The sequence below is a fragment of the Amblyraja radiata genome, chromosome 9, assembly GCF_010909765.2.
Source record: "Amblyraja radiata isolate CabotCenter1 chromosome 9, sAmbRad1.1.pri, whole genome shotgun sequence".
Classification (NCBI taxonomy): Eukaryota; Metazoa; Chordata; class Chondrichthyes; order Rajiformes; family Rajidae; genus Amblyraja; species Amblyraja radiata.
In genome coordinates, this window is record NC_045964.1 from 27,439,416 (window position 1) to 27,465,549 (window position 26,134).

The 26,134-nt window shown below is 37.5% G+C and overlaps 1 protein-coding gene across 2 annotated transcripts in view; it reads left to right on the forward strand.

Moving 5' to 3' along the window:
* Nucleotides 1-25,266, forward strand: part of rasgrp1 (RAS guanyl releasing protein 1) — a 101,842-nt gene extending 76,576 nt beyond the window's left edge. For both annotated transcript variants that reach the window (XM_033026944.1, XM_033026943.1), the window contains 9 exons: nucleotides 1,066-1,341; nucleotides 5,903-5,983; nucleotides 9,929-10,033; nucleotides 11,505-11,614; nucleotides 13,968-14,112; nucleotides 14,569-14,605; nucleotides 20,174-20,317; nucleotides 22,431-22,801; nucleotides 23,097-25,266. In XM_033026944.1, the coding sequence (XP_032882835.1) occupies nucleotides 1,066-1,341; nucleotides 5,903-5,983; nucleotides 9,929-10,033; nucleotides 11,505-11,614; nucleotides 13,968-14,112; nucleotides 14,569-14,605; nucleotides 20,174-20,317; nucleotides 22,431-22,801; nucleotides 23,097-23,255 (1,428 nt within the window). In that variant the 3' untranslated portion in view covers nucleotides 23,256-25,266. The remainder of the gene's footprint in view (nucleotides 1-1,065; nucleotides 1,342-5,902; nucleotides 5,984-9,928; nucleotides 10,034-11,504; nucleotides 11,615-13,967; nucleotides 14,113-14,568; nucleotides 14,606-20,173; nucleotides 20,318-22,430; nucleotides 22,802-23,096) is intronic.
* Nucleotides 25,267-26,134: the final 868 nt, after the last annotated feature.

The following is a 26,134-nucleotide window of genomic DNA, read 5'->3' on the forward strand; positions in this document are numbered from 1 at the left end:
TATATTACAGATCATTGCATTAACCAAACTTCATGAGTTTGGTCATTAAAGCTCATTGTGGTGATTATCAAACTCATGGTTGGTACTCACCAAGCTGTACCAAATACCTAGAGAAAGGAAGCTTTCAGCAGGCGTCATTTAATCAAAAAATGGGAACAAGAATGCAAGCTGATCTCCCCCTTCCTTGTTCAGGAGTTGCTCTACTATTAGCTGGCTGAGAACCTTTCTCTAATGTCTGAAAGCTTCATTACAAAACCTAACCTCTACAAATAGTTGAAACGAGTAGATTACATTTGTTCTTCATTCATGTATTAGTGCAAACAGAGGGTGAAATGTGTAAAAATTCCACACGTTATATGCAGTTTGTGAAAAACGATACATTAAGGATTTATTTATCTTATGTCATCATTTGCAATATTGTTATATTTTAGCAATGGGAAATTAAGACGTGAGAAAGACCAGACACAATGGGCTGAATGTTTTTCTGCACTGTAATATTTTTGATTGTAAGGACAGAATTGGATGATCTTAAACATATTTAATTCTTAAGAATATTTTTTGATTAGGATAATTAGGATAATTTCACCGTTGCCTCTGGACACTGTTGCATCTGCAGCCAAATCAAACAAGGAAAAAAGATATGTTGTACTGAACATAAACTACCACATCCCATTCTGAACTGATAAATCAATATTTGCATGGTGAACATGACAAAAATCCTAATGACAGCAGTGAAAGTACTGCAGACTTTAAAATCTGTATCAAGAATATTACAATCACTGCCTAGGCTGGTAAACATGCGATACTTGATTCCTGGTGATTAAGCACCAATGGCAGGTGACTTAAGGCAGAATTTACACTCACAGGAACAACCCGTTTTTGTAAATAGGCACAGTGGTGGACAATCACAGACGGCATTTTTGCATCAACTTAGGTTGTTTCATTCCTATACTGTTATTGGCTATGTTCTCTCACAACTATTAAAGGAAAATATATATGGATAAGATAAATGATTAATTTATGTAAAAATATCCAGAATCTGTAATCTTGGGATTTTCAATGTAGGGAATGAACGAAATGACTGAGCTGCTTTCGTCCAGTGGAAACTACAACAGCTATCGACGTGTGTATGGTGATTGCACAGACTTCAAGATTCCTATTCTGGGCGTCCACCTGAAAGATCTTATCTCACTACATGAAGCCTTGCCAGACTATGTTGAGGATAGCAAGATTAACGTACATAAACTGCAAATTCTGTTCAACCACATCAACGAGCTTGTCCAACTTCAGAACACTGTGCCACCTCTGGAAGCAAATAAGGATCTGGTGCATTTGCTCACAGTAAGTTGGTCTTACTCTGATGATGTCTCGTTCCTTCACGTGATAAACAGTCCAACAGTAGACATTTGCACAATGACATTTCAAACACTGTGGCATTTAGGATATCAAAATTAAATGATAAATGTAAACAATTTGTACCGCTGCTGGCAAATTCATTTTCCTTGCACTTATGTGCAAGTGATGAATAAAACTTGATTGATTGATTGATTGAAAGTGCATAATTTGTAAATTAAATAAAACCCCCAGTTTTTACCGTGTTATTTAAATGCATGTTGGTGTTATTGGTGAACAAATCTGAGCCAGCAAAATGCAACTGATGCCATTCCTCAGGATGCTTTTGCTATTTATGAATGATTTGGATGTAAATGTAGATTGGTTGGTTAGTACGTTTGTAGACAACATCAAAATTGGTGGAGTTGCATACAGTGAGGAAGGTAGTCCAAGTCTCCAATGGGATATAAATCAGTTAAAGAAACGCACAGTGAAATGTCGGATGGATGTTAATCAGAGCAAGTCCAAGCAGTTGGACTTTGGGGTGGTCGAAATTAAGAAATATATAGTCAATGGTAAGACCTTTAACAGCATTGTTGTACAAAGGGATCTTTGGGTCCAAGTCCATAGCTCCCTGAAAGCGTCAGCATAAGTAGAGCGATATTAAAGAGGCATATGGTATGCTTGTCTTCATCGGTCAAGGCATTACGTATAAGAGTCAGAAAGTCATGTTGCAACTTTGGTTAGGTTAGGTTGCATTTAGAGTATTGTGTGCAGTTCATGTTCCCCATTGCAGGAAGAATGTAGAGGTTTTGGAGAGAGTGCAGCAGAGGTTTACCAGAATATTGCCTGGATTAGAGGGCATTAGCTATCAGGAGAAGTTGGACAAACTTGTTTTCTTAGGAGTGTTGGTGTTTGGGGACAGAGGCGAGACCTGATAGAAGTATATAAAATTAAGCAGCATATAGTAGAGTACGTAGACATTCGGATTCTTGCAGTGGACTTCATGTGGAATCCAGGTGTGGAACAGAAGCTTGCTGAGGTTCCTCTGCACTGCTTATTTGGACACAGCGATACCTGGGCTTGAGCCTTTTGATTAATGGCTGGAACTGAGATTGATTGATTGCCCCCTACTTTGTGATTTGCTTTAAACGCTGGTTTCAGAGTAATCCTACGGGACGAGTGGAAACTGCTTGCATTCTGTGTCTCCAACTGTCTTCAGCTGCAGTCCTGTTTTAACTTATCACTGCCCAGAAATTGAGTCCAGGTCTTCTCAGTCTTTTGCAGTCACCAACACCCAGAACAATGGGAGAGCATGGAATTAAGTCCAAACCAAACCTGGACCTATCAACCCAATTTCCCTGCTTCTAATGCTGGACTCTTCAAACTTCTCCTTGCTCTCAGAAAAATTATTCTCAGTGTGCTTAGCAGTGATTGTAACCAAGCTATTTGGTAATAAGAAATATTTGCTAGTGGTGTGGTGAAGTAAATAGAGGTTGTGCAGGAAATCAAAATTGGAGCATTGTAGAGATGTACACCTAGAGGAGGCATAGAGATAAGGACAACCAATCCCATAAAGAGACCTAAACACAGCTTGGACCATTCAAATTTTAAGGATAAACATTTACCACTGGCGCATTTATAATTCTCAGCATTATTTTGCTCCTTAATTGTGATGAAAGATGCAAATAATTCAATGAAATATTGAACTCACTTTCATATCCTTAATTTTTATCTAAAAGGAAAAGGATAGCTCAATTTATTATTTTTAATGTTGATTTCCTAAATACTAAGAAAATTAATGCTGTTAAAAAATGTCAAGCATATCACCACTATAGCCCTATTCTAATGCACCAAGTAAATGACATGTCAAACCAAAGTTAAGAATGTTTTGACCTCTGCATTTTTATTAAAACTATTTGCTTTTGTCTTTTGAATGTTTCTACAACTTCCAAGTGTTTATCTCCCAAGAATAAGTAAATTTTTAACTCGTATAAATTGTGAAATTTACAATTTAAGAAACTTTAATCATAATTCACCTGGTCGTCACTTATACTAAAATGATAGTTTCAATCTTGCATGTGATAATGCAGTAAAACTTTAAGGTGACGTGTTCAGGTTAGCTTTCTCATTTACATGCTTAAAACTATACATCAAAATCAATTGTATCAAAATGCTTCAGGAAATTGTTTGCACGGTTCAGTTACTAGCAAATGAATGAGCAAAACCCAAACTGCTGCAAGGAACTTTATTCACCAAGTAATACCATTCTGGTTAATAGTGAACTTTATTGAATCAAAGTGAAATCCTATTAATGGAAAATGTAAATTTGTCTTGAAATGTCTTAATAAATAAGTATCAATGCATTACACTTTACCCCTTCCTTCGTACCCCACCTACCCCCTCTTCATCACCACTGATAATTCTTTAACACCTCCAGCCATACAAGACTTATTATCACTCACATTTTCAAATTCTGGCTTCTTGTATTCCCCCGATATTTACCTCCATCATTTGTGACCTTTTGTTCAGCAGCCTTGGCCCTAAGCTCTGTAATTATTTCCCTAAAGCTCTGCACTTCTCTCTTGTCCTTTAAATCTACCTCTGATTGAGCCTTTGGCCAACTCTCCTAATATCGATCTGTGACATGGTCTGCATGTTTACATTTCTATTTGATAATATTAATTCGGTCTGATCCTATTAATTGCTATTGGGCATTTTATTAGGTTACCTATCCAATTAGGCTTTTATTTTGTTTCCACAATATTTATTAAAAATTGATAATTTTTTATAAAGATAAGCTCTTTAAATACTGCTTTTCTTGGTTTAGATAAACCATATGGCCACGATAAAATGAACAATGTATGAAATACAATTATGAGAAGATAAATACATTTTGTGTTATTGCTTCATTTTGACATTACCACACTTCCTTTTGTTTATGCAGACTGTAATTTAGCAAAGCACTCCGAAGTTTCATTCTGCAAACAGAATTTGTGAATTTAAATTCATATTGATGAGTATTACCTTGATTGCACTATTGTTGGCAATGCGTGTACAAAGTCAATCAACTGCCTTTTGGTATTTACAGTGCTGACTGCGGGTGGAAAAGCATGTAGATGATTACTGAAAGTACAACTCGCTATTCGGAATGTGTAATCTGCCCGCTCCTCGGCTGCTGTTGGATGTAATCAAACAAATTCACATAGTGTTCTTCAATTAAACGGTCTTATTAGGGATTATTAACTTCAGGGCAGCCCATCAGGGAACATGAAATAAAATCCAGTTGCTGATAATAAATCAAAATGCAAACCGGTCACAAATAGTCAGCAGCTTCAAACTGGTCACCATTAACTTGCTCCTCCATTTTGATTTTCCAATGATCATTGAACATTGTAGTAATGTGGAACAGTATCATTTTTTCAATGTAATGCCTAAAGTGATTCAATATCAGGCTTTATACACATGTAAAACTGATTTTTTTTTTTTTGAATAATTTGCTCTTTTCCCAACAAATTGCTGATCAAAGCTTTGCTGTGAGTCATCTCCAGCAAACACTTTGTGCATCTCCTAACTACCCACTCAAGAGAAGCAATAATGGATACATTACTGCTGTGCCTATACTTCAGTCAGAACTGCTGATGATGGGAAGATTTGGGGATGGAACTGGGTGTAGATGATAGTAGAGGTGAAAATATAAAGGAATGGATTTGCACCCAACGTTGTGTACCAGGAGGGAATTGCTCAAATGAAGTAATGAGACTAACGTCAGTCTGTTTTGAGCAGCATTGATTTAGGGAAGAGGCATATTTTGAAAAGAATACGTGCATTTAGCAGTCTTCCAGTACATTTATTTTGGTGCCTATTTGCAATACTGATTTGCTGCTTGCTTTGTCAGTTTAAAGCATGTTTTGCCAATTTTGTAAAGTGGTATTTTTATGCTGGACAGTATTTATGTAAAAATGCAGGACAGCTATCCCAGTAAATGTGAACCTATTCTATGGTAATCTTGTAGAACAACCTTAGAATCACTACAACAAGTCTCAGTAAAGGGAATGTATATATAATATATCTGTTTCTGAAAACTTAAAGTATTAGTAAACATTTGCTGAAGATGGAATAAGCTCATATGAATAATGCTTATTGTGTCAAGACCTTAGTTCTGGGCGACGATACCTGTGTAATCTTATCCCAGCAAGGTTGTCAAAAAGAGGTGAGAGAATCAGAAGCCATAACCACACTTGAGATCTTAGCGTAAAATATTCTGTATCTGGCTTTCTTTAAAAGGTTTTATTGATGCAGTTAGATGAAGTGTGACTGCAATAACTACCATTTTAATGTTTGCCATCTGTAATCAGAGTAACTGGTGCCCTCTGTAGATTTTTGCGGTGGCTTGAATCATCAGTAAATCATTAATTGATCTGCAAGAGTATAACATTTCTTAATTAGTGGGTCTATTAATATACAATAAAAGGTACTTGCCAAACATGGGTCACTTATGTAGTGCGGTGAGTGAAAACTGAAACATTTGGTGAAAGCAGTTGGTAACTGATATTTTGCATTATTTCAGCTCTCACTGGACCTCTACTACACAGAAGATGAAATTTATGAGCTTTCATATGCACGTGAGCCACGAAACAATAAAGCCCCAGTAAGAAACTTTCCTCATACCATTTCTGTCAGTTGATATTGCTGTTTCACATTAAGTGCACATTGTGATATGCATTATTGCTGATTGAAGCTGCAATCATCTTGTCAGATTGCCAGATAAGTTATATGTCATGAAATTGCAGTTGGTGAAATTTGAAAGACAATCAGATTTGATCATGTTCAAATCAAGAGCTTTATGGCTCCTTAAGCATATAATTGATTTTGGGTTGAAAGCATATGCAAAATCTGAAACTCTTTCACTTAGGGTTTCAGCCGAACAAAAAAACTCCAATATAATATGGAAGCTACATTAAAAGTAATACTTTTTTGGGGTACTTATGTACAATATGCCAAGGTCACTGTTAATAATAATTGTAACGCCAAGGTAATTTGACCATTTGTTGTATTCTCAAAATATTGGTGAGCCACATTTTTGATATGTTTGTAAATCAGGTGTCAGTCCATTAGTCTTGTTTCATGTTTCTCTGGGAGAGATGTTTGATGAGTATCTGATATAATCCTGCTTACTTTATACCATTGCCTAAAATTAAAATTAGCTTTGTTCAGATATGTCGACCTGTTTAATTAATGCTGCATTATCAGTCTGCATCCAGTTGCTACTGTGAACCATATTTTTCTGGTTCAGGTAGGTGCGATCCAAATTAAATCAGTTGGGGATAATTCACTAACTGGATTCTTTATCATTTACTGAGATATTTCTGTACAATTGGAGTGGCAGTTTATGTACCATTGACATTTATCTGGGTGTTAGTTGAACTGTGAGGCAAGGGTGTTTTATTGTTTCTCTTTGAAAGAAAAACTGGTAGAGTGTGAAGTAACAATGGGACTCAACTAATAGGGCTGATTCTTGTTATCCTACTGTAGGGCGAGCATTTTTTTCCAGGGATATAGAAATGGAGTACAAGCATTTCAGTGTAAATTAATTCCTGGTGGGTATTGTTGAATCTTTATTAGATAACTGTCTCCAGCTGGGCATATTTCTGTAATCCCTGGTTGCCTTGAGTTGATTCGGCCAGTCTGATGGAACATGATCTTGTAATGCTGCAGTTTCCCATTTTTCAACACCCCACATCTAGATCAACCAAATTTATTTTAGAGGCATAATCAAAATATTAAATATTAATGAAATGTACTTGCAGCTTAGAAGCAGCGTCTTTGACCCAACAGGCACCAAATGGTGATAATGTTCTAGAGAAACCTTCTTCCATCCTTCACTTAATTCCATCGCCATGTCCTGTGCTTCACTCAATCTTGAATTTGACAAGCATCTCTATCCTGGTCACCTCACATATTACTTGTTGGCAATTACTTACACATTCGAAACTCTACCTGGGTAAAATAGATACTTGTGAATTATTTATTTAATTTATTATTGGCTGTCTTATATTTATGGCCCATTAATTTAACCTGCCAAATAATAACATATTTTCCTGACATTTACCCTCTAAAATCCCAGTGTTCTCTTTTGTACGGAAATTACCAATCTTGTCCAATCTACCTGGGCAGATGAAATCTATTTGGTCATTGAGGCAGTATTTTTCTTTGCATTTTCTCTAATGCCTTCCTATAATATGAAGGCCAGAACTGTTCAAATCACAAACAGCAGATGCTGGATATCTGAAATAAAAACAGAATATGCTAGAAGTAACAGCTTAGGTAAGAGAAACACGGTTGATGTTTCAGATCAAAAACCCTTCAATTCTTGTCATTACCCTTGTATTTGTCTTTTCTATGTTTTGGTGGCGCAATCCCTATTGTAGCCTTTTAAAATGCATTTGGTTGTGGAATAATTATTTTAACATGATGGGAACTGTGGCAAGATGGATATGCAAAGAATGGGGGAAATATAAATCATGTGCAGGCGGAGGAGATTAACTTGGCATTATGCTTGGCGTGAACATTGTGGGCCGAAGGGCCTGTTCCTGTTCTGTACTGTTCTATGTTAAGATAAATTTACATTCATTTATTAATTAACAAATTTTAAATTATATTTATTTATTTATTAAAAGCATTGTACATACATCTTAATCATGCTATGCAACATAATACATTTCGTGTACAACTTCTCTTTTTTTTTAACTTTAAGCTGTAATAGAAAAAGAGAAAAGAGAAAGAAGAGAAGAATGAGGATAATAGTGAAGTGTAGTCTGCAGTAGTTGGCGTTAAATGAATGATGATGTTTAAGTAAACTGCGTTGTACATGCTTGTTGTGAAAATGAATATTCGATTTATGACTTTTTGAAGTCAATAAACTGTTTAAACAGTCAACATGTAATGATCCTAGGCACATTTAATTTACAGAGTTAACAGGCAGTTAATAATGGGGAGAAACATATCCCAACAATCTAAATAATTTCCGACCAATCTCCAATTTGCCATTTATCTCTAAAATACTAGAAAAAACAGTTGCTGCACAGGTTCATAATTATCTCATCAGCAATAACCTCTATGAACAATTTAAATCTGGTTTTCTTCCTCTCCATGGCACAGAAACAGCATTAGTCAAGGTCACCAACGACCTGCTGATGGCTGCTGACTCCGGTTTTCTCACCATACTCATCCTCCTTGATTTGACTGCTGCCTTCGACACCATCTCTCACAACATCCTCCTCGACCGTCTAGCCTCCATTGGTATCATCAACACATCACTCACCTGGTTCACATCATACCTCTCCGGCCGTACTCAGTTTGTACAACTTAAAAATGTCCAATCACAACCCTCCCCAGTCACCAGTGGTGTTCCCCAGGACTCAGTCCTAGGGCCCCTTCTTTTTTATAATGTATTTACTTCCCCTTGGTTTTATTTTCAGGAAATACAACATTCAATGTCACTGCTACATGGATGACACCCAGCTCTACCTGTCCACCAAACCCACTTTCATGCTTCCTCCCTCTTCCCTGTCTGACTGCTTAGTGGAAATTAAAACCTGGTTTACTCCCACAACTTCCTCCAACTCAACAGTGACAAAACTGAAATTCTCCTTGTTGGCTCCAAATCCACCCTATCTAAATATCCCAATTTCCCACACCATTGACAATTCCATAGTTCCTCCTTCCCCTCAGGTCAAGAGTCTGGGTGTCATCCTTGATAGCACACTTTCTTTTGAAAAACACATCAATAATCTCACTCGGCCTGCTTACTTCCACCTACGCACTATCCACCGTCTTCGTCCATCACTCACACCTAACAGCACTGCTACTCTCATCCACGCCCTCGTCACCTCCCGTATTGATTATTGTAACTCTCTCCTCTCTCCGCATCCATAAACTCCAATTGGTCCAGAACTCAGCTGCCCGCATTATCACCAGAACCCCATCCATCGAACACATCACTCCCACCCTCAAACAACTGCACTGGCTCCCTGTCCAATACCGCATTGATTTTAAGATTCTCCTCCTCACTTTCAAAGCCCTCCACAATCTCACTCCTCCATACCTCTCTGAACTCCTCCAGCCTTACACTCCATCCCGAACTCTCCGATCCTCTTCTTCCTCCCTGCTCTCCACTCCATCTGTCCGCCTGTCCACGATGGGGTTCAGAGCCTTCAGCCGTTCTGCCCCTTGCCTCTGGAACTCTCTCCCACTGTCCATCCGTACCATAGAGTCTCTCCCCACCTTTAAAACCTCCCTCAAAACTCACCTATTCAGACTGGCCTATCCCACGTAACTCCACTTTCTATCAAATTCATGGATATGTTGTTTTTGTTTCATTTTATTTATCTATTTGTAATTTGCTTGTTTTAACTGTAAGGTGTCCTTGAGTGTTCTGAAAGGCACCCATAAATAAAATGCATTATTATTATTATATTGTTGGGTATCAAAACTGCTTGATGATTCGTATCTAAGATGGCAACAATAAATGTTCTCCCCACCCCCATATAGAAGGTTTGCAGTTGCAAATTAACTTTTTTTTTTTTTAATTTAGCCATCAACTCCTTGTAAGCCACCCATGGTAACAGACTGGGCCCCCGGAATAGCCCCAAAGCCTGATCCGAAGACCATCAGTAAACATGTTCAGCGGCTGGTTGATGTGAGTTTTTACAATGTTGTGGATGCAGTTACTAGTTTTTGTATTGTCGTTCCAAGACACAGAGGTATTGGCAAAATTTGGCATTGATCACTAAATGGTTACCAGAAGACTAGATAAAAGTTGTATTCCCTTTCCAAGATTTGATTTTCATCAATGCATTTCTTTAATTTCAGTAGAAAAAAGTACTGCTTTTACCAAGCAGGACACAAGAATAAAAATCAACTGAATTGTGTAGAATACTTGTATCTGGTGAGTGGCCTTCCCAATTTGAGTTATGTGAGCCCATAACAATTGAGAAGTTAGTTCTGCACTCATTGAGGCAAGACTAGCTTGTCTATAATATTATTAAATAAATGATAGAGCAAGAAATAACCAAATCTTTCATCCACCTGTCCTGGCTCATCTTGGCCACACTTAAACTCCAATCAAGCCATGGTGTTGACTCGTAGATCTTTGCCAATAATTCTGAAATCTGCTGTGATGCATAAAAGCGATTCTCTATTTAGGTTTGCCTCTCCCTACTTTAAAATCAGCAAATTAAATCTGTCTGCGTGAAGTTTGAATATTCTTCCTGTGACCATTACATTTGATGAGTGTTTCACAAACTGTAAGATCAGGTCAAGAATTTAGGTCTGCAGGTACCACCGAGAGCATATTTCATGAATTATTCCACAATGTCCACCTATTTCATTAGTTTCTACATCAATATGACTATTTAATTAGAACTGAGAGGTTATCATAATGAAACATACATGTGTGTTCTCCCTGTGACCGCGTGGGTTTTTTCTGAGTACTTTGGTTTTCTTCTACATTTCAAAGACATGCAGGTTTGTAAGTTAATTGGCTTCTGTAAATTATCCCTAGTGTGTAGGATAGATCTAGTGTATGGGGTGATAGTGGTCGGCGCGGCCTTGGTGGGTTGAAGGGCCTGTTTCCACCCTGTAACTCTAAACTAAATTCTGAGGTGAGGCGAGGTTGACAAGATAGATGCTGAGAGGATGTTTCGCTTCATGAGTGAAGATGTTCAAATGTGGGTTTGATATAAGAATAAAGGATCACCCATTGAAAAGAAAGAACATGGTGTAAGCTGGTAGACAGATTTTGGAATTAAAAGGGAATCATTATCTTGGGGAAACAGGCAGGACAATGGAGACTAGACCAGCTCATCCAGGTCTTTTTAAAAGAGCAAGCTGATGAAGTATTATGACTTACTCCTGCTCCTATTTTTCATGGATTGAACTCTTACCTATTGGACTAACTCTTGTCTTGGACCATGACAATTAAGTCTGCAGGGGTATCCACACTTTTCCCTATTTATCAGCCTGTGATTTAAAAATAAAATTTAGCAAAAACAATTCCCAAAGTTGATCTTTCAATCTTAAGAAGAACATAGCTACTGGTATATTTAGGACTGTTCCATTATTTTAATTAGTGCACATTTTGTATTTAACCTTTTGTTTGCTCTTTGCAGTCTGTTTTTAAAAATTATGATCACGATCAGGATGGCTACATTTCACAGGAAGAATTTGAAAAGATTGCTGCTAGTTTTCCTTTTTCCTTTTGTGTGATGGACAAAGATTGGTAGGTAAAGCAATTTCACAATTGTATAAGATGTCCCAACCGTGTGACAGCATGCATTCCCACGCAGTCCAATAGCTTTAGTCTGATTGAAAGAGTTAGCTGTGAAAGTCTTAATCTCCAATAGAAGTTTTTAGATTATATATTTTTGTACACATCATGTAACACTGAAAAAGGACATCTAGCCCAATAGGTCTACTAGTTCTTTGAAAGCATTAACTCATTGTTCCTTTTCTTGCTCATTCCTTGTAGCTTCAAATGTTTTCCTCATTTAAGTATATATGATCATCATCCTTTGGAAAGCCAATGTTTTCCTCACCATTTCTTTGTTAAATAAAGTCGTCACCCATTATCTATACGAACTCCAGCAGTTTGTGTGAAAGAATAGTTAAAACATGAGAACCTGCAGGTGCAAAGTTTGCAAAAGTTTCATTGCTTCAAGGTCTCATGAAGATTGTGATGTAAATATAACTTAAAACAACCACCTCGAGTTGGGACTTTTAATTCTAAGGACAAAATAGATTATGTATCACAACTCACACTCAATTCAGAAAAGTTGAAGGTAGAAATTTATTTTTTTAAGATTTTACACGCTTTCCCTTTTTTTTTGTCTAATCGTACTTTATTCTTTCCATTTTTTTGTGTCTAAATTGTAAAAAGTTTGTTTCTTTACCATTCATCCTTTACCAGCTCATCTTCCAGGCCTGCTGGTTTCAATGTTCTAGTTTTCAGAATCCTATGTGTTGTATATTTTCTTGTCCCATTTGCCATTCCTGAATCAACTAACCTATCAATAATTAAACAAGAAAGTCTCCCCTTCATCCCTATGGTGATTTTGCCAATTATCTCAATAATAATAATAAGCCTTTATTGTCATTGTACTTAGAAATACAACACAATTAGGAGAGCTACTCCTGATCAGTGCAACCAAAACAAGTCCAAACAAGACAAAAACACATCCAATACATTATTTAACTGCTTAAAATAGTAGATAAATTATAATTACCACACCTAGGTAGAACATTGCACTGGGAGAATATTACACTTTAAAATTTAATACATACTTTAAAAGAATTTTAAAAAAAGAAATATTAGCTGTTTTATAGTGGAATGGATGACAGCATTCTCATGTCGTGTGGATATTTGAGGAATTTAGAGGAAATCTAATGGCCCAGGGAAATAAACTGTTTTTGAGTCTGTTTGTCCGGCTTTTGACGCACCTGTACCACCTACCAGAGGGCAGGAGGTTGAACAGGGACTGTCCAGGATGGAAGGGGTCTTTTCTTGGCTCGACAGGATTATTTTCCTGGCTCTACAGAGGCACCGAGAGCTGGAGATGTCTTCCAGGGAAGGCAGAGGGCAGACAATGATTTTCTGGGCAGTTTTGATCACTCTCTGCAGTGCTCTCCTATCTGCTGCTGAGCATAGGCTAAAGATGGCTGTAATACAGGCCTGGCAGAGCATCACCAGAGAAGACACCCAGCAACTGGTGATGTCCATGGATCGCAGACTTCAAGCAGTCATTGCATGCAAAGGATATGCAACAAAATACTGAACATGACTACTTTCATTTACATGATATTGCTGTGACCCAAACATTATGGTGCCCTGAAATGGGGGGACATGTATAAACACTGCTGTAATCTCTACATGGTGAAACCAAAATGTATAAAAAATGGCCTTTATTAAAATCTGACAATGTGTGCCTTAACCACATGTGATTTTTTTTCTATTACAAATCTCAAATTGTGGAGTACAGAGGCAAATAAATAAATGATGGGTCTTTGTCCCAAACATTATGGAGGGCACTGTATATACACCACAGCCAAGTGTTGACTGCAGTCAAGAAAAACAGATGTTGGCACTCACATAAACCATAGGTTGATTGCAGCTAAGAAACAATAGGCATTACCCAATGCTGAAGTGAAGCAAATTATACTGTTGTGCACTTATCAGTAGTTTTTTAATTCTCAAAAGGAACATACAGGATGTGGTCGTTAAGCACATATCTTTGATACATCTATAAAGCAAAGCAATGTCATCGTGCAGCACTGCTGCTAGTGTATGACATAAATGATTGCCCAATTACAGGTTTGCCCATGACAGCATTATTTAATTACATTCAATGCTGTGACAATACCATTGTCATTTGTGAATTATTTAAAATATTGTGGAAAATATAGCTGGCAGGGATCATTACAGAACGTATGATTTGTAATTTGTAACAAAGCCTGAAATAACAATTTATTTGGCTTTCACTTCCACTTTTACCAGAATAATGTACACAGAGCTCCTGTTAAGAATGTGTTCACATCTATGCAAAAGTTTCAGTAATGAACAATTCATCATTTTACAGCGAAGGTCTAATAAGCAGGGCCGAAATTACAGCCTATTTCATGAGGTCCAGCTCCATCTCCTCAAAGTCAGTTCAAGGATTTTTCCATAATTTCCAAGAGACAACATATCTGAAACCTACCTTCTGTGACAACTGTGCTGGATTTGTAAGTAACTTGCATGTGTCATTTCCTAGCTTGTAACATATCACTGTATCAAACGTAAAGTAGACAAACAGTTTGCGACAATTGTTCCAATGCAGTTAGATAATTCATATGTCATTTGTTATGGGGATCATGTTTTGCTTGTAAGTTAAAGTCCCATTTTAGCATGGTGACATTGTGTTAGTTAAATCTGGTAAGAAGTGGGATAATAGCACCTGTAAATCATTGGAGTTGCTATTGTTGTATAACCCCAAGTTGTCCTTCGGTAAGGGAATTTATCATCATTGTTGTACTAGGACCACAAGCAATTCTATTCTCGCATTGTATTGTTGGTGTCAATGTCCACCAGGCAGGCAGAGATAGCCACTTCTCAAGACATCCAAATGATTGGCCAGTTACAGGTTTAACTACTTTCCATTCCACAAAATATACAAAAAGTTATTTGTTTATTATTTGCAGATATGGGGCGTTATAAAGCAAGGATACAGATGCAGAGGTAAATGACAAAAGACAAATTAAATATATAGAAATAACAATTTTTTTGTTTGTTTTTCGTATGACGATGGTTAAACTGTTGTAATGGTCTTTAAAATTATCGGTCCAAATCATGCTTGCCTGTAATTAGCAGTTTCCCCATCAGAGGTCACTTTGTCTCCAACTGTCACTCTTGCCTATTACAATGTGTAAGTCATGGTAACTGGAGGTTAGATGTCAGTGCTGCAGGGCACCCGTGAGTCCAGTGGCAGAGTACTGATGTGTTCAGTTGAGCAGCTGGGTGCACTTTATATTCCAGGCCTCTGTTATGGCAGTCATAAATAGCATAACACCATTCATTTCAATAAGGTCATCAAACTTGATTAAAAAGGGAAGTGATTTATTTATTTTCAATTTTTTATAAAATGATTTCTAATTTCTGGTAGTTTAAGTGTATTTATGTTTTAAATTATTTACAGCTATTGGATTGTTTTTAAATGTCTCTAATTATCAGAAAGAGACTTGACAGTGGCAAATTGTCAAAATGGACATCACGTTTGGTCCTCAGATTCAGCATCTGAGGAATTGTATACATGAAATTGTTCATGAAACACAGGCATCAATGTATATTGTACAGATAATGAGGCAGGCAAGGTCTTAATAAACTCAATTTAACTTTCTAAAGGTAGGTTTTCATTATAAAACTGTAGTTGCTGGAAATCAGAAGTACAAACACAAACTACTAAAGTTATTCATAAGATTAGGAAGCATCTGTCATGATGGAAACACAATTAATAACATGTCAGGTAAATGATCAGTCAGCAGTGGGTCTTGTTTATCTGAACTGCATTTCTCTCTCCTTGGTAAAGTGAATTAGATTGTTGCAAACTTCATGTCCTATTTGACCCCAAAATGTGCTTCAGATCAACAAATCCACACAATTCAGGGCAAATCATTGTAGCTAGCTATACTGTAAACTAGGTTCCCTTTCCCTGTGTAGGTTAATAACTGCAGAACTACAGATTTACTTTTTTGACCTAACAAAGAATGTCAACTTTACATCAACCAACATTTTTTTAATTGTTTATGTACAAGATCAAAATTCACCTGCAAAATGAAAAAAAAGAAATTAATTCAGTGAAGGCATGGTTTTAGAACACATTCATATTATTTTCAGTGCTGGGAGAAATAGAAACATAAGCATAGAAAATAGGCGCAGGAACAGGCCATTTGGCCCTTTGAGCCAGTAATATGATCATGGCTGATCATCCAAAATCAGTACCCCGTTCTGGCTTTTACCCCCCCATATCCCTTGATTCCCTTAGCCCTAAGAGCTAAATCTAACTCTTTTGAAAACATCCAATGAATTGGCCTCCATTGCCATCTGTGGCAGAGAATTCCACAGATTCACAACTTTCTGGGTGAAAACGTCTTTTCTCATCTGTCCTAAATGGCCTAACCCTTATTCTTAAACTGACCCCTGGTTCTGGACTCCCCCAATGTCAAGAACATTTTTCCTGCATCGACCATATTCAATCCTCTTAAGAATTTTATGTTTCTATAAGATCACCTTTCATCATTCTAAATTCCAATGAATACAAGCCCAGTCGACCCATTCTTTCATCATACGTCGGTCCCGCCGCTGCACTCCCTCAATAGCAATAATGTCCTTCTTCAAATTAGAAGACCAAAATTGCACACAATACTCCAGGTGCGGTCTCACCAGGGTCCTGTACAACTGCAGTAGGACCTCCTTGCTCCTAAACTCAAGTCCTCTCACAATGAAGGCCAATTGGTTTTCATCACTGCCTGCTGTACCTGCATGCTTACTTTCAGTGACTGATGTACAAGCACACCCAGGTCTTGTTGCACCTCCCTTTCTCCTAATCTGACACCATTCAGATAATCTGCCTTCCTGTTCTTGCCACCAAAAATGTGGATAACCTCACATTTATCCACATTATACTGCATCTGTCATGCTTCTGCCCACTCACCCAATGTATCCAAGTCACCCTGCAGCCACACAGCATCCTCCTCGTGGCTCACACTGCCACCCAGCTTTGTGTCATCCGCAAATTTCAGAGATGTTACACTTAATTCCCTCGTCTAAATCGTTAATATATATTGCAAATAACTTGGGTCCCAGCACCGAGCCCTGTGGCACCCCGTTAGTCACTGCCTGCCATTCTGAAAAGGACCCGGTAATTTCCACTCTTTGCTTCCTGTCTGCCAACCAGTTCTCTATCCATGTCAATAACCTACCCCCAATACCTTGTGCTCTAATTTTGCACACCAATCTCTTGTGTGGGACCTTGTCAAAGGCTTTTTGAAAGTCTAGATACACCACATCCACTGGCTCTCCCTTATCCATTCTACTTGTTACATCCTCAAATAATTCCAAAAGATTAGTCAAGCATTATTTCCCCTTCATAAATCCATGCTGACTTTGACTGATCCCATCAGTTTTCCAAATGCACAGCTATAACATCTTTAATATCAACTCCAGCATTTTCCCCACTACTGATGTAAGGCTAATTGGTCTATAATTCCGTTTTCTCTCACCCTCCTTTCTTAAAAAGTGGAGTTAAGTGGAGGATTGGCTACCCTCCAGTCTATAGGAACTGATCCAGGTTCAAGACAACATTGGAAAATGATCACCAATTCATCCACGATTTCTAGGGCCACCTCCTTGAATACTCTAGGATGTAGACCATCAGGCCCTGGGGATTTATCTGCCTTCAGTCCCAACAGTTTACCTAACACCATTTTCTGACTAACGTGGATTCTCTTCAGTTCCTCCCTCCCACTAGATCCTCGATCCCCTAGTATTTCCAGGAGATGGTTTGTGTCTTCCTTAGTACTCGTTTAAATATTCTGCCATTTCCTTGTTTCCCCATTATAAATTCACCTGTCTCTGACTGTAAAGGACCTACATTCATCTTCACTAATCTTTTCCTTCTAACATACAGTGCCTTCAATAATTTTTGGGACAAAGACTCATAATTTATTTATTTGCCTCGGTCCTCCACAATTTTAGATTTGTAATAGAAGAAAAATCACATGTGCTCATTGTCAGATTTTAACAAAGGCCATTTCTATACATTTTGGTTTCACCATGTAGAAATTACAGCACTGTTTATACATAGCCTCCCCATTTCAGGGCACTATAACGTTTTGGACACAGCAATATCATGTCAATGAAAGTAGTCTTGTTTAGTCTTTTGTTGCATATCCTTTGCATCCAATGACTGCTTGAAGTCTGCGATTCATGGACATCACTAGTTGCTGGGTGTCTTCTCTGGTTATATTCTGCCAGGCCTGTACTGCAGCCATATTTAACTTATGCTTGTTTTGGGGGCTAGTACCCTTCAGTTTTCTCTTCAGCATATAAAAGGCTTGCTCAATTGGGTCCAGATCGGGTGATTGACTTGGCCACTCAAGAATTGGCCATTTTTTAGCTTTGAAAAACTCCTTTGTTGCTTTAGCAGTATGTTTGGGATCATTGACTTGCTGTAGAATGAACCGCTGGCCAATGAGTTTTGAGGCATTTGTTTGAACGAGCAGATAGGATGTGGCTTTATACTTCAGAATTCATTATGCTACTATCATCAGCAGTTGCATCAATGAAGATAAGTGAGCCAGCACCTTCAGCAGCCATACATGCCCAGGCCATAACACCCCCACCACTGTGTTTCACAGATGAGGTGGTATGCTTTGGATCTTTGGCAATTCCTTCTCTCCTCCATACTTTGCTCTTGCCATCACTCTGCTATAAATTTATCTTCATCTCATCTGTCCACAAGACGTTTTTCCAGAACTTGCTCTTTTAAGTACTTCTTGGCAAACTGCAACCTGACCATCCTATTTTTGCGGCTAACCAATGGTTTGCATCTTGCAGTGTAGCCTCTGTATTTCTGTTCATGAAGTCTTCTGCGGACAGTGGTCATTGACAAATCCACACATGACTCCTAAAGAGTGTTTCTGATTCGTGGGACAGGTGTTTGGGGATTTTTCTTTATTATAAAAGAGAATTCTTCTGTCATCAGCTGTGGAGGTCTTCCTTGGCCTGCCAGTCGTCCCTTTATGATCAGTTAGCTCACCAGTGCTCTCTTTCTTCTTAATGATGTTCCAAACAGTTGATTTTGGTAAGCCTAAGATTTGGCTGATGTCTCTAACAGTTTTATTCTTGTTTCTCACCCCCATAATGGCTTCTTTGACTTTCATTGGCACAACCTTGGTCCTCATGTTGATCAACAGTGATAAAAGTTTCCAAAGCTGATAGAAAGACTGGAGGAAAGACTGAGCGCTGAGAGCTCTCTTGTACCTGCATTAAGGAGGCAATTAATCTCACCTGAGCAATTACAAATGCCTGTGAAGCCATGTGTCCCAAACATTATGGTACCCTGAAATTGAGGGGGACGGGGGTGTCTATGTATAATCACAGCTGTAATTTCTACATGGTGAAACCAAAATATATAAAAATGGCCTTTAAGAAAATCTGACAATGTGCACTTTAACCACATGTGATTTTTTTCTGTTACAAATCTCAAATTGTGGAGTACAGAGGCAAATAAATAAATGATGGGTCTTTGTCCCAAACATTATGGAGGGCACTGTACCTATAGAAACTTTTACAGTCAGTTTTTATATTTCCAGCAAGCTTTCTTTCATGTGGAAGAATGAGACAGAAGCAATGCAAGTTCTGAAGTAAATGCAATCAGTTCCTAAATGCACAATTCACCGTATAGAATTCTCCTTTAGACAATGGATGTATCGGTGGGGCGACATGGTGGTGCAGCAGTAGATTTGCTAGCTTACAGTGCAAGAGACCCGGGTTCGATCCTAACTATAGGTGCTGTCTGAATGGAGATTGTACGTTCTCCCCGTGACCGCATGGGGTTTCTCCAGGTGCTCAACACACCCTACGACGTCCAGGTTTGTAGGTTAATTGGCTTCAGTAAAATTGTAAAAATTGTCCCAAGAGTGTAGGATAGTGCTAGTGTATGGGGATCACTGGTTGGTCCACACTTGGTGGGCCGAAAGGCCTGTTTCCGCACTGTTTCTCCAACATTAAAACATCTGATCAGAGTAATGCAAGACAAAGGAAAGACTTGCTGACAGTTAACATATAGAAAATAAATTCCAATATGGTTCCCAGATCATCTGGAGAGGACAGCTATATTTATATTTACTTTTCATTCCTGGAAACAAGAAGAATGTGATTTTAGAAAACTAGCGGAAGATATATGGGCAAGGATTATTATGGATAATGTGGAATTATTTATATATTTTAAAGCAAATTACATGTTCAAGATTTTATCTATGAATTACTTGACATTTTTTCTAATCATAGTTAAATATTGTAAAATTTTACAGTTTATTTATGATTGGAAAAATAGCATAATATTTTCATGGTTTCCCAAAAAATACCTTACACACTGCAGAAATGATGCCTATTATCTAAACATGGAAATAAATGCAAGAGCTTGCAAGTAAATGTTTCATTCTAGCTTGTAGATTTTCTGGTTGGACATTGTTCTGTTGTTGCATGATTTTGTTGGTGTCTAATAATTTATTTCTTATGGTGCAGACTGTGGCATGAACTGTCACAAACAATGTCGAGATCTCGTGGTCTTGGAATGCAAAAAAAGATCCAAGATCTCAGACTCCAGTCCAACATCAAGCTCCACTCCTACTGCACTCTGTCCTGCTGGAACAAAGGGCTACAACATTGGTAAACTTACCTTTCTTACAATTATTGTACCATTTTAGATTATAGCAACATTTAGAAAAAGTTCTATTTGGTGTAACAGCAATTTACATAAAGGATGCACACATCTAACCCAGTACATTACTCCTGTACTTCAGAGACTTGGGGCTTCCCTTTGCCAAATACCCCAAAAGTCAATTTAATTACATCATTGAAGAGCAGGCAAAAAAAGTTTTTTATTTTATTTTTCATCTTCAGAAAAAGTAACCTTAACTTTCATCCACCTGTGCTGGCTCATCTTGGCCATACATTAGCTCTAATTAGTTTCTACATTTATGTCAATTTGGTTATACAAATTTAGTTAAATTTGTCATTGACACCAAAGTTGGTGGTACAGTGAATAAATAAAGCAGGCTAAGTTTACAGAAGGATCTGGATTAATTGGGGGAAGTGGGAGAGGAATGGCAGATGGAATTTAAAGCTGACCAAATGTGAGATGATGCATTTTGGTAAGTTAAATCAGGGCGGAGCTTGCACAGTAAATGGTGGGACATGGGAGAGTGTTGTAAAGCAGAGAAACCAAGGGGTGCAGGTACACTATTTCCTGAGTGGTAACCCACTCAGATAGCCAGGGTTTGTGATTTGGCATATTACTTAAGGGCTTAAGTTATACGGAGAGGCTGGGATTTTTTTCTCCAGAGCATAGTAGGAGTGTGACCTGATAGAGGTATACAAAATCATGAGGGGCACTGATAAGGTGAATGGTCAGTCATTTTCCCAGGTAAGAGGGGAAAGATTTCGGAGAACTGAAGAGAAATGTCTTTGCATAGTGTGCCACAAAATGCTTTCTGCTCTATGGCCCTTCTAATCATCCCTCCTCTGGTTGGATCATCCATATATTGTTAAAAGAAACCCTCCTGGATACACCTAAAAAATTCTGTCTCATCTCAGGCTTTGGCAACAATCGGAGAAATTGAAGTCAACCATGAATGTAAGGTAATGAAGTCAAACATGAAGACAACCATGTTGCTTTGGCCTATAGTACAATCCAATTAGAGTAATTGCACCTTTCTTACTTTGGAACTCTACCCAAATTGCCTCAGTGGATTAACTCCCTGAGTGCCGCCATGACAATCTCTTGGATTAGTAGAGCAACTCGTCCACTTCATTTACTTCTCTCTTTATCCCATCTGAAACATCAAAACCCTAGAACGTTAAGCTGTCAGTCATGTCCAAGTCTTGCAACCAAGTCTCAGTAATGGCCACATCATAGTCCCAAGCACTGATCCAGGCATTAAATTCATCTGCTTTACCCACAATACTTGCATTGAAAAATATATACTTCAGCAGTGAATTGGAAATACCCTAGCTTATGGAAGAACCATCAGAAAATATGAAACTCTGCCTCTTATGCCGACTCCTGAGCCACGTGTTCATTTGTCTTATTTTCCTATTCCTACATTGTTTTTAACGTATATCCTTGGGATTTTCTTAAATCCATCTCATCAATTAAATTTCATGACCCGTTCTTGTTCTTCTAATAGCATGCTTGATAGTTTCTTGCTTGCTTCGCATTCCTCAAAGGCCCCCCATCTGATTTCATCTTTCTAGGCCTTATTTACATTACCTTGTTCTTCTTGACCAAATTTACAACTCCTTAGGTCATCCAAGGTTCCCTTACTTTAGCATCCTTGTCCTTCATCCTTACTTGAATACACCGGTCCTGAACTCTGACCAGCTGGCCTTTAAATGACTCCCACATATCAGATGTGGACTTATCCAATAACAACTGCTCCCAATTTACTCTGGAGACACAAGGAGTTGCAAATGCCATAATCTTGAGCAAAACACATGTTTTGTAACAAGAGTTACTCTAGCCTTTTGCTGGAGTAACTCAGCAGGTCAGACAGCATCCGCAGAGGGAATGGATAGGCATGTTCTGATTTGCCCACTTTACTCTCCCTAGGTCCTACCAAATAATGCCGGTGGTAGGACAGAGCATGACCTTTTTACCTAAAGAGAGAAGAGAAGACTATAATTCAACACAACAGGCCATGCTTAAACATTAGTTGTTCATATGTATGTCTGTTATCTCATTCTCTAAAAATTGCTGACATTCATATTGCAAATATTACAGGAAATGAGGATGGACCATTCACGCAATTTAACGAGGAAGCACAGAACCATTCTGAGCACAAGGACCGCACTATTGTACTAATGGGCAGCTCGGCACAGAAAGTTTCCGTAAGACTAAAGCCTATTGTAATGCACAAGGCTGTACAAACAGACGCTTCTAGCTCAGACTCAGAAATCATTGGAAATCAAGCTGCTACTCTGGGAAAAATTAAGGCAGACACCTCTCAGCTGTCCCCAAATATACTTCCATTATGTCCAAGTCCTACTCCAACTCGTAGAAGACCTTGTGTTAAATGGGAGAATATGGCATCCTTTCATAAACCCAAAGGAGATGACTTTAGTAAAGAACATCGGATCTTTCTACTTGAAAAGGTACAAGCTCAGTTTTCTGTTGGCACTTATCACAATAAGTCACTTAAGAGGCAAAGACTAACTAAAATGTCTCCCATTGTACTCACTATGCAATTTTGTTGTTTGACATTAAGGGATTTAAGCAAGATATAATTTCCAGTTTCATTGTTCCAATATATGTAGTAATTGATTTATGTTTTATATTAAAATATCAAAATAGCTTTATCCAATATGTGGCACAAAAGTGGCTTTAGAAAACATGAAATCAACACCATCAGAAACGTTGTACATAATTATCACTTTTCCTTATTTTTAGGAAAGAAACCAACTTCGAGAAGAGAAAGAAAAACTGCACATTGAAAACACAAATCTGCAGACAAAACTATTAGAGGCACAGCAGGAAATTAAAACTCTCTCAGAACAACTTGATGCATTCCAAAAGCATATGGTCATAGATGAAAGCAGCATGGCATAAAAATAACAAAATTATCATTTTCTGCTCATACCCATCATCTGTACAAAAATAGGGTAAATATAGAATTTTCAGGATATGTTGGTAATAAAAATATTGGACGTTTTCCCTCTATTTAACTATTTCCTTGATTAACAAAAATATTTTTTAGATTGCAAAATCAAGCATTAAAACCAACACTAAATACAAACAACTTTATGAAAAATCAAGTGCACATTCAAACAAGTTGAATTTGGGAGGGCATTTGATGTTCAGCTCTGTATTTTTGGAAAACACAAATAACAGTTTTTTAGAAGTACACTGAGGCCATTTTAATGACATTAGTATAAAATAAGCAATAGAATTGTGAGCAAAAATTGATGCAGGATAGCAATAAATGTTGTTCCAAAAATATTACAACAAAGCAATTCCAACTAATACACAGTACCATTTTTCAGCATTTGTTTGACTATCGGTTTTGAATGAGAGACAACTGAAGTGCACGTCAATCTCCATTTCGTTCAGTTTCAAATAAAATTGAATCAAACAGTTATGTCCACCACAATGAGATAGCCAGTGACCAACACATCTTTAAGCAACAAGATTTTTATACCACTTTCCATATAACTGCAATAGTAACTGTATTTCAAAGCAATCTGACCAGACAAAAAAAGGCACTGAGTAGGTTTTTGTTGTCCAGATAGCTTTGTAAAAATGAGAACACTCCACATACATCTTTAACAGTATCAAGCCACTAAAATAAGAAAGTGACATGAAGCTTTTCTTTAATATTTATATGTGCCAAAGCCAGTCATCATTCTAAAATAATCAAATTGTATTTCTCCAAGACAACCTACTTGAAATTTTGATAAATCTCACTTCTGTAATCAATACTTAAGTCATGAGAAATGAATCATAGTGAAAAGAGTCACCTAGGATTGCTCAGGAGTTTCATACTTCCAGGTTTAAAAATGTCACAGATATTGAGAGGCAGGTCACCTGCTATTTCATTGGCATTTATGTCTGCTCAAATTGCAAGTTATGGATGCTCAAATTTCAGAACTGAGTTCATGACAAGGTTTGATTGGATAAGTTTAATAACTTTGCAATATCACAGAGACAAATATGTTTTTTTTTTTTTGCAATAGCTCAAATACTTAACATTTTCCTGTATGTGAACCAGAACGCACAAAGCATAGTCTATAAATAAATCACACTGCATTGTGTATATTTCCCTGGACCAACCATTACCGCTCTAGATTACACAAACTATCAAAGTTCTTTGGACAGAGACAGGTACGTTGATGCTTTCATGTAAAATGGCTCTTGAATGTTTATATTGTAAAATGTAAATATCAATCTAAACCAGCCTGTTATTCGGTCAAAAACCTGAATCAGCACTGAAGATTTTACTTACCTTTTTACAAATAGTCATAAAACGGTCTAATTTGTTGACGTGAAACAAACGTCACAACTTTTAATTTGCCTGCATCAAATCAGGTAAAATAATACAGGAAATAACAAGAAATCCAGCAAATTTGAGTATTAAATATAACTCGATACCTAAATGTTGAATATAAATTACATAGAAACCAGAAAACATTTTTCTATTGATTTAATACACCATCATCCTTCTGTGTACATTGCAAACGTCATCAGATATTACTCATGCTATGTACTGCACCAGTAAATTAGATCAGCATTTGGGCAAGTACACCTCTCTCATATACTCATACTTACAGAGTGCGCTTAAGATTGTCAAATCACCAAACTGTTAGTTGTAATTTGACCGTTATATACAATGAGAAGCAGTATGAAATATTTGGCAGCAAATGAGCTTTAAAGCTTGGGTAAGTACTTTATTTTATAAAGTAAAAAATAAATTGTGCTTTTAAGTTGTATGTATGTATAATTGTACAATAATTTGTTTTTGTATACCCAACTTGTTTTTTGATGAGTATGTAATCTGTAGCATGATGTAATAAGTAATATGGATTTATTTGTTTAAAGTATCAATTATTAAATGTCATCTTCAAAATATGGCCCCTCTTGTCCAATGTTTTGGTTTGGAAGAGTATTAGTTGACAACTAAGGCTATTAGTTGATGACTTGCCTTTAATTTATTACTTGTTGCTTGAAGGTGAGGCATTTATTTTGGTCAGAAGAAAGACTTTAGGGGAAAGCAAAAGCAGAGTTACACAAATGTATTTAAGAAGAGTTCATAATGGTTGCTATCAAAACTGTTTTAAGTTCATTTGATGATCAATGACAATACCATTTTAATGCTTGCATCAATGTATATTGCCAAAACAGCATTTTTTTTTGCCCCTTCTCATTCAGTTTCAGCTCCAACAATTGAGCTGAATCTTACATTAAAAAATTATACATGTTAATGGTGAATGAGACCTGGGCTACAGTAGATACCGAGCTCAGGATTGTCTTCTTCTGGACATCATTAGAAACACAAAAGGAATGGACAGTATGGTGTCAAAAACGGCAGCCTTTCAAACAGAAGTAATCTTTTATGGCTGTGTGTTTCAGTGTCAATGATAGAATGAGTAACAGAGCAGAAAGTAGAAAGCAAACTGAGAAACCGGAGTCAATCACTCCCACATTTTTCCTAACCGATCACTTCAACCCAATCTATGGTCTCAAACCTGCCCTCCACACCCTCAATTGGGGCAAGGAGATGCGGACAGTAATCAGGTCACAAAGGCCCCTCCCCAAAAATATTGCTGACATAACTTGATGAAAGATAAGGCTGGGAGGCAGAACATCAAATCTGAAAGGGTTTTTTTTTTTTTTTTTTTAAATTTCTATATTGCACTACTACGGACTGACGCAAAACTGCATTTCGTTGTACCCATACTCAGTATTTGTGCAATGACATTAAAGTTGAATTG